Source organism: Cryptomeria japonica, chromosome 9 (assembly GCF_030272615.1).
Source record: "Cryptomeria japonica chromosome 9, Sugi_1.0, whole genome shotgun sequence".
Classification (NCBI taxonomy): Eukaryota; Viridiplantae; Streptophyta; class Pinopsida; order Cupressales; family Cupressaceae; genus Cryptomeria; species Cryptomeria japonica.
Window position 1 is genome coordinate 205,451,755 of NC_081413.1, and position 13,585 is coordinate 205,465,339.

The 13,585-nt window shown below is 36.6% G+C and overlaps 1 protein-coding gene across 1 annotated transcript; it reads right to left on the minus strand.

Moving 5' to 3' along the window:
* Nucleotides 1-6,837: 6,837 nt before the first annotated feature.
* LOC131038873 (probable GTP diphosphokinase RSH3, chloroplastic) lies at nucleotides 6,838-13,282 on the minus strand. Its single transcript, XM_057971428.2, has 6 exons — nucleotides 11,818-13,282; nucleotides 9,128-9,313; nucleotides 8,443-8,900; nucleotides 8,168-8,326; nucleotides 7,701-8,052; nucleotides 6,838-7,408 (listed from the first exon to the last, which is right to left on the minus strand). The coding sequence occupies exons 1-6, from the start codon at nucleotides 12,439-12,441 to the stop codon at nucleotides 7,154-7,156; spliced, it is 2,034 nt and encodes a 677-aa protein (XP_057827411.2). The 5' UTR covers nucleotides 12,442-13,282; the 3' UTR covers nucleotides 6,838-7,153.
* Nucleotides 13,283-13,585: the final 303 nt, after the last annotated feature.

Consider the following 13,585-nt stretch of genomic DNA (forward strand, 5'->3'; position numbering starts at 1 on the left):
TCAATCAATAATTATCATTTTGGAGTTTATTTGTGTTGTGATCTTCTTCTTTTTTGAGTTGTGGGCATTCCCTAGGTACTAGAACTAGGAATGACTATCAATGTTGTCTCTAGTCGTCACTATAGCATGGGGATATAACTACAACACAAAGTTAGGACTACAGTGCAATTTCTAGACTCGATGCATTTTTGAGATGCCTAAGTAGTTATGCTAGTGTCATTTTTGGGCACTAGTGTCCTATTTTGGCATTCTATTCCTTTAGTATATTGTAGTCCTCCATTTAGTTAGACAAGTATTTTTTACCATTTCCAAGGAAACTTCACATACAAGACTTATTCATCTTGGTCTTGTGAGTCTTGACATGCCACAACTTAGTCAATAGGTGATCCTAATTGAAATTAATTCCAAATTTTGCATTGGAAAGTGCACCCTTATACCAAAACATCTAGTTGTTTGTAATGTCTCTCATGTTTGCATTTCGTCATTTGCTTATTTTGATTTGAGACTGACTCTTTACATGTTTTATCATGACTGTGTGTATATCATTATTTTGTATTGGCACCCGTGAGGCACCCTATTACAATTATACTCTTTTATTCGTGTGAAATCATTGTAGATGTGGTTAGTAGGATATATTGGTAGTTAGTGATGATCATATATGCAAAATGACTCTACGTTGATGTGACATGATGTTATATGATGATGTCTGGATATATTATGAGGATATTTGGTTATACTGATGTTATGTGATTACTTGATGGTATCTTGTTAATGTAATGTCAATTTAGTGAGATATGATGCTACTGATCATGATTATTATTGTGATCCCGGTTGGGGAATGCTTATTTGTGTTGTTAGTTACATTGTATTATATGTATATGTATGCACATGGTTTGTATGTTTTGGTCGATGCAAGTACCAAGCATCAACTTCACCTCGCTTCACAGGTTTGAACGATCCAATATCCCCGATGGTGGTTACAAGAGATAGCACATTCACCAACATGTCACTTAATATAACCAGCGTTCCTAATTTGGATAATTTTTCCCATATGTTATATGATTACACTAGCGATTACTATTCTAGTAATGTTCGGTTACCCTTATGCATCATTGTGAAAGACCAGTTAAGTTGTTTGTGCATTGTTAGTAAGTCATTAATTATTGTTGTCATAATGTGCATATTTAAATGATATTTAATGATATACTGATATTTTAATATTTAGGTATGAATTATGCCTTGTGTATTTAATTTAATGATATTTTAGTGCATTATCTTTTGGAACTTTTGGGGAGTTAATAGATTTTTTACTTTTATTGTTTCTTATTTCCCCTCCAAAAAGTGTTATATTTGAAAATAGATTTTTTAACAGCTAGTTCATTTTTGCTTTTCCTCCTCTTTTGAAAAACCCTCTTGGTAAATTTTGAATGTTTTGATTTGGGGAGATTAGTTGCTTGCAATTTTGTGGGTAGGAGCGTGAAGATTTGGTGTTGATCATCCTTTTGTTCTCTCTGGATTTTGTACGTGTGCCCTCTTGGAGTATTTGCTCTTCCTTTTCAATTTGAAATTCCTCAAACTTGAAGGTAAGTTGTATTGATTTCTTCCTCCAATCTTTGATCTTTTTGTTTGATTCTTGTTGATGGAAGATTGTAATAGAATTTAGATTTATTCCATATTTAGAATTTTGCCTTTTCATTAAGTTTTTAATTTGTTGAGTTGAAAATTTAAAAACCATGTTTTTATAGAAAGAAACTCTACCCATTTTTTTTATGTATGTTAATTTTATTTGAGAGATGTGATGTTGTTCATTTGTAGATTAATGGGTTTCAAGAAAATTTCAATTGGAAAATTGAGAAAATTTGAGTTCTTGGAGGTCCATCAATGGTGGATGACCTCCAAGACTGGTTATTGGGCCTTTTGGTCTTTCATAAAAAGAGAATTTTATGCTAAAATCGTGTTATTATTATGTGTATTTCTTGCATTAGATATGTAAGTTTTATTTTGGGATTGATTGGGATCCATTTTCATGCCATTGTGACCATTTGAGTAATTGTCTCTTTATGTGAAAATGTATTAGTTTATCAGTTATTTGTATTGAATTCTTGGTCATGGCATTGGCATGCATTGTCCTCATTGTGAAATGAGATGAGCTTGGGTGTGGGTAGTTAGAGTCAATAAAAGAGTGGCTCTCAATGGGGGGTCGAGACCCAAAGTGGCCACCAAGGTAACTCATTGAGAGTTGGATTAATAAGTGATAACATGAATTAAAAAATGGGGTAAAACACTAATAAGATAATTTGGATGTCTCTTGTGTGTCGTGAGTTCTTGTAATGGCTAGAGACGTATTCAGAAGGCCTAACCGTCTATGGGGCATTGATCTGGCAAGATCGAGTCTCTCTGTCTTCATGAAGGGACTATTCGATTTTGCATGAACCATCCCTTTGAGCTATGTGATGATACTCTTGTTTATTGGTCTCTATTATCCAACCCAGTGTAGATTGAGTAACGACCCTTGGTGGATTTATAACTTGGTACCATTTCTATCCTCGATTATGCATTGCATTCTTGTATGCTTGAGATGTCATGTATGCTATGTGTATGATGTGAGTGTAAACCATTATGTCATTGATTGCATTGCTTGAGTGTTTGGGCCTTGTGACTATCTCTAGGAGCACGGTGGGGTTGTAACCTACAAGTTCCACATGGTCGGTTGTCATTGCAAACCACTATTGGGGATCGATGGACTTGATTGTGAGCATCTTGGAGGACTTCTTCACCTTCCTCAACATATGGCCTTATTCATCTCTTTCATTTACAAGATATTATATGGATGTAATTCGATGTAAAGATTTATAATTATTGATGCATTGTATTGAATACACTCCAATTGGAGATTGGTGTAATGAAATGAATGGAAATGTATTAGAGAGGACTTAGTAGACTGGTGTTGGAACCGACCACATATCATGCTATGTATGCTTTCTATTGATGTTTAATCATAAAGTTTTAGTAGGAACACTTGGTTTGGTGCATAAAATAAATATAGCTATGTCTCTTAGATTCTAGGAGGCTGATCTAGTCATCTCCATTTGGAATCATGTAACTTTGATTAGTCCCTAGTAGGATTGAGCCTTCTTAAGCCAATCCAAGCTTGACCGAAGCCACCCGGTGAGTATAACTCGGAGTCCAATTATGGTTTCTAGATGTATAGGGATATATTGAGTCTGTATAAGCTGGTTTTGGGTGTCTTGGGTTGAGTAGTGGCTAAATGAGTTCACCCAAACTCTGCCTTGTCTTGTAGGAGCTAACCGGTAACCTGGTGTTCTCAAACTTGACCCATTTTTTCCCATTTTCTTCCTGCTCTAAGTCTATTTTTGAGTTTTGACTTCACTAGGGGGTTTAGTAAGTCTAGGTATTTGTATAGCCCATCCAAGAAGTTCTTTGGATTTGGATGCACATGCATCTCAGGGACAGCAGTGTGAGATCACCAATCCAAAGGACTCCAATATAGAATTTGGACACCATTGTGGAACCAAGACACCTACATAAATCTAGGACACTAGAGCATTGTTCTAGTGTCCTCTTGGCACGCTAGTGTCCAATGGGGACACTTGGTTGGCCACTGAGAGCCCTCACTTGCCAATTCAATTTGGCGGTGTTTCTGGGAGTTCAAAGCGTCAATTTGACCTTGTTTCTAATGCTTTGAAAAGATAGTGACATTAGGGAACCCTTAGAGGGGTCTTGAGTAAATTTTGTGTTGTTTTGCTAGGTGTCGAGGGTCCGTGTGCAATTAGGGTTTCAACGGAGCCCATCTGTGATACCTAAGATCTAGTAGTTTGTCTTGTTTGTCGAATCAAGTCTGGAGACTTGGGGTATGGTCGTGTGTGATCCTAAACATTTCTTAGACCCTTCCTTAGGGCTTGGTAGACCTCTCCCCTTGTCCTTTGGCTAATTGGGTGTTTAAGCCTTCTACTTGTGCATAGTCGTTTATCAACCATTGACCTTATCTTGAGTTAGATCTTAATTCTACTTATGTTATGTATGTTCACACTTAATTACTTTAGAAAAAAATTATTTCCATGTTTACCTTGTATATTTTGTCCATATCCTCTTGGGTTCCTTGGCAAGGTGTTACATTGTGATTCTTATTGATGGAGGGCTTGTACCTCCTAGAACTCCAACATTTGGTAAAGTTTTTCCCTTGTTTTCAAGTGTTTTTTGGTTGTTATGGAGTGGAGTGGAGGTAGTTGACATCCTAATCCTCCTTGTTTAGGAAATTTGTGGTCATTCTAACTAGTCGAAGTATGACACCTCCTAGTTGTCGCACCTAGATTGTGTAGGTTTTCCTTGGTGTTGTGATGTTATCAAGCATGTCAAGGTGTGGATTCAAGGTGGTCGGTTCCCTCATCCTACCCTTGTGTTCATGAGAAAAAGCAATCCCAATTTAGTATCTAATCCTCATTGTGGTGTCATTCCACCCTCGCATAGCATCATGGAAATTTCATTCCATGATTCGTTTGTCTTTCCCTTATGCCACTTTGCTTATAGTAATAGTGAATCCATTCATGATGTTAGTGTCCTTGTGTCATCGTGATTGATATACACATGCAATTTTTTATGTGCAATACGACATGTCATTGTCGTATCATGGATGATGAAATCATTCTTGTGCGTTGCTTTTGGAAAGATTTTTTTTGTTCATCTTGCTATCATCCTAGGTGTGTGGCTTTGGGCATTATAGAATTATTGTCTATAGTTTACAATAGGGGATGGTATGGATTTCATTGTGGGATGGTATGGATTTCATTGTTGGAAGGTGAAGTAGTAGTAGATATGGAAGTACAAGTAGTAGATATAGTAGTAGTAGATATGGTAGTAGAGACAAAGGTACTAGTAGTAATAATGACAAATGGAATATAACCATTTGGTAAGCCAAAAGGGATTGATGTTTAATAATGGAAGTACAAGTGGTACATTGGGCTTGATGGAAGTGGTAGGAATAGGGCTAGTAGAGCAAAGTAGTTTGGATGCACCATTAGAAAGACTCTTCAAGGATCCAAGGTCTTGTAAAAATTTTATGCCAAGATGACATCCTACTAACATGATATAAAATGCATGCCAACTTGTTATAATGCTTCTATCCAAACTTGTTGAATAAGTTGAATTTCTTGTTGGACCACATTGCATCATGATCATTAACCTCTAGGTTGCCTAAATTATCCTAAATATGACCGACACTAAAGATGTCATTGTCATCAAAATGGTAGCAATAGAGTTATCTCCAATCTAAAAATTAGAAGGAATTAAAATCTAAAAGCAAGTGGAAAACACAAACCATAAAGTTGATGTTAAGGGTAGGGAAGTTGCACTATAAATAGTAAGTATAAATAAGCTTCAAACTCTAATTTAAAGTTATATCAATGAAGAGTAAAGATGTAAAGAGAAGCTCAAATCCAAAAATATAATGTAAAAGTTAAAATGACTTTCCTAAAAACCCTAATATAATGCAAAACCCTGAAAAATTAAAAATTTGTGTTAGATTGTATGAGCTTACAAAAATATGTAATGGACAACCATGGGACAACCAAACTTCCTTAGGGTTAACCTAGACTAATAAACTAAATGCAATCAATTAAACATATTAACTAATTATGATAAAGAAATGATAGTTTGATAGTGTACTCACTACTCTAGGAAATCTAAATGCGAGAATTAGGTTACTTAAGATCTATGACCAAAGAATGTGTGCATTTTTAACGATGTAGGTATAAAACAATCTTAATATCAATTATATCTCAAAATGCCTATGCTAGACATATGCTTTGACAAAGAACACGTTTCCAAATTTGAAACAGTTTGCAATGACTGAATAAAATTTTAAGTTGCCTTATACACAATAATGTTCTACTCCTATTCACCTAGTGGGTAAGTGTCTACTCTTCTCTTCTTCTTCGTTAGTGCACCAAATCAAAATGTGTTGCTCTTAATTGCTTTCAACGTTCAAACGAAAGGATTCAAAACAAATGCACTCAATGTCTTTAAATACTAGCACTTCAAATTAAATTGAGTCAGAAGTGTTCAGTCAGCTGAAGTGAGGATGAATGGGCCCTATCCACCGAATTTTAAATTTTGAAAAGAATGGAGACAAGTCCGTTACATAAATGTATCAGTGAAGGCAAATGGTCAACCCAAGGTACTAATTAATAAATAAATAAAGGTAACTGGATAGTTAGAAGTGATAAATGGGCTCTCAAGACAGATGTACAGAGTGGTGTAAAGCTAGATGTATAGGAATCGATATCTGGCTTTTGCACTCAATTGGGGCATTCGTCACCATGTACATATATCGTAATTTTTTCTTACAATGGGCACGAAACTAAATGTAAACTGGCATGATTATACTGATCAATTGAACTGCTGATGTAATAAAAAGCTAATACCCTTGGATTATCATAAGTTTCAGGAAATTGGTGCCATGGTTCCTCATATGCGGTACACATTTTAATTTTCACCAAATGTAAGAAAATATCAAATGCCAAAAAAGAAAGCCCTGAATTCGAAGTACCTTAAAATCCTAAGAACGATATTTGACTCGACAATTACATCAAACAGAATTAGGGGCGAAAGAATTAGCATCCGTTCCCTCGGAACATAACTTGAATAGGCCCTATGCTCGAGCCATAACTACATTTGTCAATCCAAACAGAGATGGCGTGCGAATATGATATTAGTCAACAATACGTATAGCAAATATCTCAAATTCTGTAGAAAAAATTGGTCTCGAGTGTCTTAAATAAAACTTGGCTGAATCACTACAATGCATTAGTAATCCTTGGCTAGTTAACAAATTTCTGCATTAGTAATCCTTGTTTTGAAACAAATTATACTTTCTGTTAATGGAAATAGTTGTCTTGCTTGAATTATATACAACAGAAGGTTTTGTCAGGAATATACATAAGAGATCCGACAAATACACTATCCATTTCCAATTTTCCCATTAAAAGAATCACAGGGATGGTGGTGCTGCTCTAAGCAGTATGCTATCCTTGGTATACAATATGTACAATCACAATTGCCATAACGTAGCTCATGGTGGCGAATCATTTGCTTCCCATAATTTGTAACGAGCTCAAAAATCAATGAATCAGTACATTTATGATGTTAGTGTTGTAATTTGCGAACTTTTCTTATACAAGCGCCTCATCTCCTCCCTGTATTCAATCAAGGATGTATCTGATATTGATGGGGTTAGTTCCACTAGATCCCCCATTTTAAGCTTCTGATTGAGATTGCTGACGGTACTTTGATTAACCCTCGGTCTCAGTTCCTCTTTAATCGGTGCCTCATAGTTCAGTTTGTCTAGCAGCTGCTTAACAGTGATATTAGGAGGTTGTTCTTGCACAGTCATCTGCATCACACCATACAAAAATTCCATCAGTTCTTGGCATTCGCCTACTCTAGAAATATCAAACAGAAAGACTAAAATATAAGCTTTCCCTCAGAATATTAAAGAGAGAAACTTTATAAAAGTTCCAAAGTAAGGCAGTAAACTCAAAAAGTGCAACAAATAACAATTTCATCTCAAAGCCAGATGAAGACAAAAGGTTAAAGCTAAGAGCACACAAAAGATTCAAGCTAAGGAAGATGCCACATACAGCAAAACACAGAAATAAAATAAGAAAGAATTATACTTTACTCACTTTATCATCTTCCAACACAATCACAAAAAGATTCTCATCCGTGCAAAATGGTAATTCACAGAACTTATCCATGTGTGGCCAACCATCCTTGTGAGAAGGGAAAGGGCAAGGTGGTCTCAAGCCTGACTCCTGGTACGAAAGTCTCAACTTAGTGTCCATCATCTCACTGAGCACCCATCTTGCCCATTCCACCATTTGAATAATTGACGAAGAGTGTTCTGCTTCACCCTCCTTATATCGCCAATGTGCTGCAACTCCAAACTCAGCTTGCTGATGCATTTCCTTAGTCCGTATTTGTATTTCCAGGGGATGACCATCCTCACCCCAAACAACAGTGTGCAAAGACTGATACCTAAAGGTATATTGAAACAACCAATCTGTGTCAGGAAGCATCCTATAATAGCTCACACCACTCAGCTTCAATCAGCTAAATAATAATCTTATGCCAGTAACAAAGACTAGCTTACCCATTAGGTTTCGGTCGAGCAATGTAGTCTTTAGACTCCCCTGGGACACCTTGCCACAAATGATGAACAATGCGCTGTGCATCATAGCAATCTTTCTCATTTAAGACAATAAGCCGAAGACCACAAAGGTCATTGATTTCATCAATCTTCTGCTTCTTCCTGACAAATACAAATAAAACCTGCATTAATCACACTTGGAACATCAAAGGCATGAAATATATATATATATATAAGTGCATAAAGTGTGTTAATACTAAGGAACACAGAAAGCATACTTCAACATCTTCAGATAAATGCTGTACAAGCTCTTCGGTCTTCCATATAGATCATAAAAAGCCATTTTTTTCTTCAAAGCGTCATCCAATTTTTGGATTGCAGACATGATAGTTGCTTCTCTTGGGCCTTTAGCAAGTCTAGCAGAGAGTTCTTGGTATTTGTGTGGATTCAGATACTTGAAGCAGAGGTCTTCTAATTCAGCTTTCCAGCTCCAAATTCCAAGACGGTTGGCTAAGGGAGCAAAAATCTCTAGTGTCTCTTTTGCAATTCGCTGTTGTTTTGGAAGACTCAAAGCACCTAAAGTCCTCATATTATGCAACCTATCTGCCAATTTGATCAATACTACCCTTACATCCATCATTGCAAGAAACATTGTATGAAGACGGTCTGCTTCAACACTATTGCTTGCTGTGTTGTTGTCACGGGCAAACTGACTGATCAAACTTAATCTAGATACCTGAGAATAATAAAAACTTGACATTAAATGGTGAAACATGAGTCTGTTGAATTAAAATCTTATGATACCAGCAACAAAGATGCCCAGACCTTAAAAAACAATTGATTGGCAACAGAAAATATGGCAACCCTAAATGCAAACATAAATATCATCTACATCTAGACAATTAAAGAAGCTACATAGAGTGTGCAAGAAATAGTGAAGTATTTTGTTAATGACAATCATACCCCTTGCACCAAATCTGCAACATCTTTTCCAAAGATGCCAAATAACTGACTGTAGTCCATAGAAGTGTCATCAAGTGTATCATGGAGCAATCCAGCTATAATTACATTCTCACGAGATCCAATCATTGCAAGCAAAATTGATGTCTCCACACAGTGTCTTAGGTATGGATCACCACTAGCCCGCACCTGCATACAAAAAGGCAAAGATCTAGTTATAAAACAATTTGAGCAATTAGGAAAATATAAATAAAATGCAGGAACTAAAATCTGTTCAACAAAGTTTGGGATCAAATAGTGATTTGAAAAGTGCTATTGAGATGTCATAAGGCCCTTTCTGTCAGATGAACGGCATTGATGGCAAAGTAATTCAAAGATGTACCAATGTTCTATAAGAATTCATTTTGACAAACTTTTGATATTCATTATAGGTAGAAAAACAAGCAGTAGCTTGAAACAAAAAGGATATTTTATCATCAAAACCAGGAACAAGAACTAAAATTGAAATTCACTGCACAAGGTTGCTCTTAGTCAATCATATCATTAAAGTTAAAATTGATTAAATCAAGTCAACATGTAATATTTTAATACCTAACACTTTTTGGAACCAGAAAACATACGAGTCGATTTCCTTTTGTATGAAACCATTTTGCACAAGAAGTTTCACGTTCAGCCTGATCCTTCTCAAATTCAATAACTATTCTCTTCAAAACGATACATACATGTCTAATCAACATAACAGCCATTAAGTCAATATAAAAGTTCTATTCTCAAAACATACCATGAGAAAGTACTACCTGAACATGTCATCTGATTAAAAGTTTGATATTGCTATCATAAAGTTGGCTCCAGGATGTAAATTTGAACAATCAACATTAAATTTCCCAAAATTTGCAACAGGCCTCATTCCTTGAGTTTACCTTTCAGGTCATCTGGGTGACCAGGACTTGCACACAATTTGAACCCTTAAGCCAGGAATTAATTCAGGGAGTTGTGTGCAGTCTTCTATCATCTAACACTTCAGAGACCAGCACACAACTTGGACCCAGTAACAGATGTACACTGCAGATGGAAGGCATATCTAGAAGGCAAGGGATATACCTTGACATCTACAGATGCCTGAATCTCACACTACAAAAAAAAAATTGGTTACTCTTAAGGCTTGAAAATTTAAAATTCAAAATACCTCACACGAACAGTTTCTCACTCACTCAAATCAGAAATTAGCAAGAAGTTTGGAGAGTGTGAAACAGGTCTGCATGACTGCAATGAAAGGAAGAGAGCATACTATTAAAAAGCAATTCCAAGTTGAGGTAACATGGCTTTGTAAGAGAATTGGTTACACAGCAGGTACCAACAGAGAGGAGCAATCTCACTTTGATTCAATCTTGAGGAATGCTAAATTTTGACTTCTAGAATTTCAAAATGTGAATTCAAATTACCTTTGAAACTTTCAATTTGAATGTGTGTAATAATATCAAACACTTCGTGTACACAAATTCAAAAAGTGGCACACCTGAACCCAGAACCCTGGTAACTATAATAAAAAGCTTCCTATAGTATCTGCACTTCATACGATATGATAAATCAGGGTGACTTTGGATTTATTTATTTTGATCTGACTGACTATGAGACCCGGTCTCAAACCATATTTTTCATTTTCTGTCAGGCTGTTTACATTATTTGACTTTTAACTTCATTGTCTTAAAAGTTCTGTTTGACCCACAATCAGCTGAGGCATATTTTCTAGCCTCTCCAGTAAACCCACTCATCTAACTGAAGCTACTCAGTTGCACTTCCTCTACAACAATTAGTGCCATTCCCAGTAACTACATTCAACTATGATTTAGAGACTTGATGCTATCAGAATTCTTAACAGCTACAGCTAGATAATGCTTCAGAGCAAATTGCATAGATACAGCAGCTAGATCGGTAATTTAGGCCAATATTTGTGGATCTGATGATGCACCACAAAATCGTTGATCTGATGATCTCTCTCCTATTTCTATGCAATTTCTCCTGAAATATCCATCTAATTACATGTAGAATTCAAAATCTTCTAGATTATAACTGTGTAGGAGCTCTCAGTATCAATGTTTCAGATCACACTTTGTCATCCCTCATCAGGATCAGGAGAGAAAAATAGATTGTACACTCTGATCTAATTGCATATTATAGTCTCAGTGTGAATAAAAATGGATTTCCAGAAAAACCCCCAAAAGTTGGGAAGGCCTTTGAATTCACCTCTACTAATCTACATAGCCTGTTGAGTCTGCGAGCTAAACAGATGGGCAATTATATTGAAGATGTTTTAAAACATCAGAAATAATATTATGTATTAGTACCCATAGATTCTAAGGGCCCTCATGTGGACATAAATAATTAATCCTTCACTGAATTAAGTCAGGCTCATTATAAATTAAAGAAACACAGTATTTTGCAACGAATAACAGAGCGAAAAATCCAATTTATAGATTTAAAAATAAAATCTTTGGGGTGTTAACAAAGCACACTGAATCCAGAAAATCATAAATCTAAGAATGCCCAACAGTAAAACTTGAAAAATCTAATTTACAGACATGCCCCATTTATTATAATGAATCCAAAGCCACGCCTAAAGGTGTTTTCCATTTATTATCAATTAAAGAAATCTTCAAGGGGAGAAAGAAACATTCAAAAAGAAAAACACACACCTGGCCTCGGTGTGCTTTCTCGGCATAATGAAAGGCTTTAACAACAGAATCCTCCTTAAAAGCCTGGTGCTGCGCCTGTGCATCATGAAGAATTTCCTCTGCGTAAGGCTGTAAATCATCTGTAATAAACGTCCCTTCAAGATTGAAAGTGAATTCTTGATCATCCACAGGAACACAGGGACTCAAAGCGCTACGGAGGAAAAAATTTGCGTCCCTGCTGATCCTTAACCCCTCCAATTTGTCCAGTTTGCTTGAATTTTGCTGCACATATAATTCAAAGGCACAATTTTGATGGTGATGGCTGAAAGAAACTGGCTTAAATCTGTGAGACCTTCCAGGCGGGGAAGTGGTGCTGCTGCAGGGCATAGGAGACTGAAGCACCGACACGGGGCTTTGCTCTCTGAGCTTGAGTGAAGAATAAGGGTAATGTGTATCGATATCCGTGTGTGCAGAATGGCGGCGGGTTTCGAGCCCTAGACCTTCCGTTAAGCACCCTCGGATATTTGTGCTTGCAAAAAGGCTCGACAGGCCCCCGATGATTGTCGCCTTTTTCTGCAAATCATCTGAACAGGATGAATTTGTATGACAGTGAGGGTGCGGTGGACTGTACAGGGCGGCAGCCATGAACAATTAAAATAAATTCAGAAAATAAAAATGTATCCTTGTTAAATCCTTATTTAGTAGCACAAAAAAATTGTTGATCGTCGTTTATATGGCAGTGCTGGATCTGAATAAAAACGAAACCACGCTATCCATTCCGCTTCTTCAGGAAGATTTTATCACTACAAACCACCAGCTGACAAGCTTCGCTTTCCCAGAAGAGTTTCTTAGGAGCAAAACCAGGTATTGCTTTTCATTTGGTTTAATACAGTCAGGACATATTCCCTTCCTGTATTTCAAGCTTCAGGTGCACTTCATTGAAGTATATATATATACACTGGGTATACGTCCAGAAGAGCGTGATTTGTCGCATCTCATTCCAACTCATTAACATATACTCACTGTGTATACGTCGAAGGCGGGGTAAAAATGTCACACCTCAATTCACTTGATTGACATGTATACATTGCGTATACTTTTCAACTCATTAACATATACTCACTGTGTATACGTCTAAGAAAAGAGCAAAAATGTCACATGCCGATTCACTTGGTTGAGATTTATACATTGCGTATACTTCCTACAGAAAAAGAGAAACGCCTAATCTCGGTATATACTTCCCAAACGTATATACAATGTGCATACATCCACGCGGCCGGCAAGTTTAACCCTCGAATCATCAGACTTAACATATATACAATAAGTATACGTCCAGAAAGGCAGGTTATGTTACAATCACGATTGACCTGATTGACGTAGGTGTATTTTGCAAGCATCCGCAACAGCAAATTATGCTCTCCAATCTCTGTTCACTGTGTATACACAGTGCGTATACGTCCAAAATGTAGTAACTAGTCCAAAAAACCATGCATATACAATGCGTATACGTCCTAACTGCGAAACGACATAAAATTTTAAAATAAACCGGTGAATGCGTGGAAGCAGATATCTGAACATTCTTCAAACGCACGCATACTGTTCCTGCTTATACAAGAAGCAAATTTTGACGGCGCACCGTCAAAAAGGGACATAAGATAAACCTAGAAAAAGGGATCTCCGAGACGTGCACGACAATTAAAGCTCTAAAACGCTTTCGATTCTGTCTACGTGGCAGAGACTCTACGTCTAGGATTTTGCCACGTGTGAAGGGTTTTTCTCTCTGTTGTCC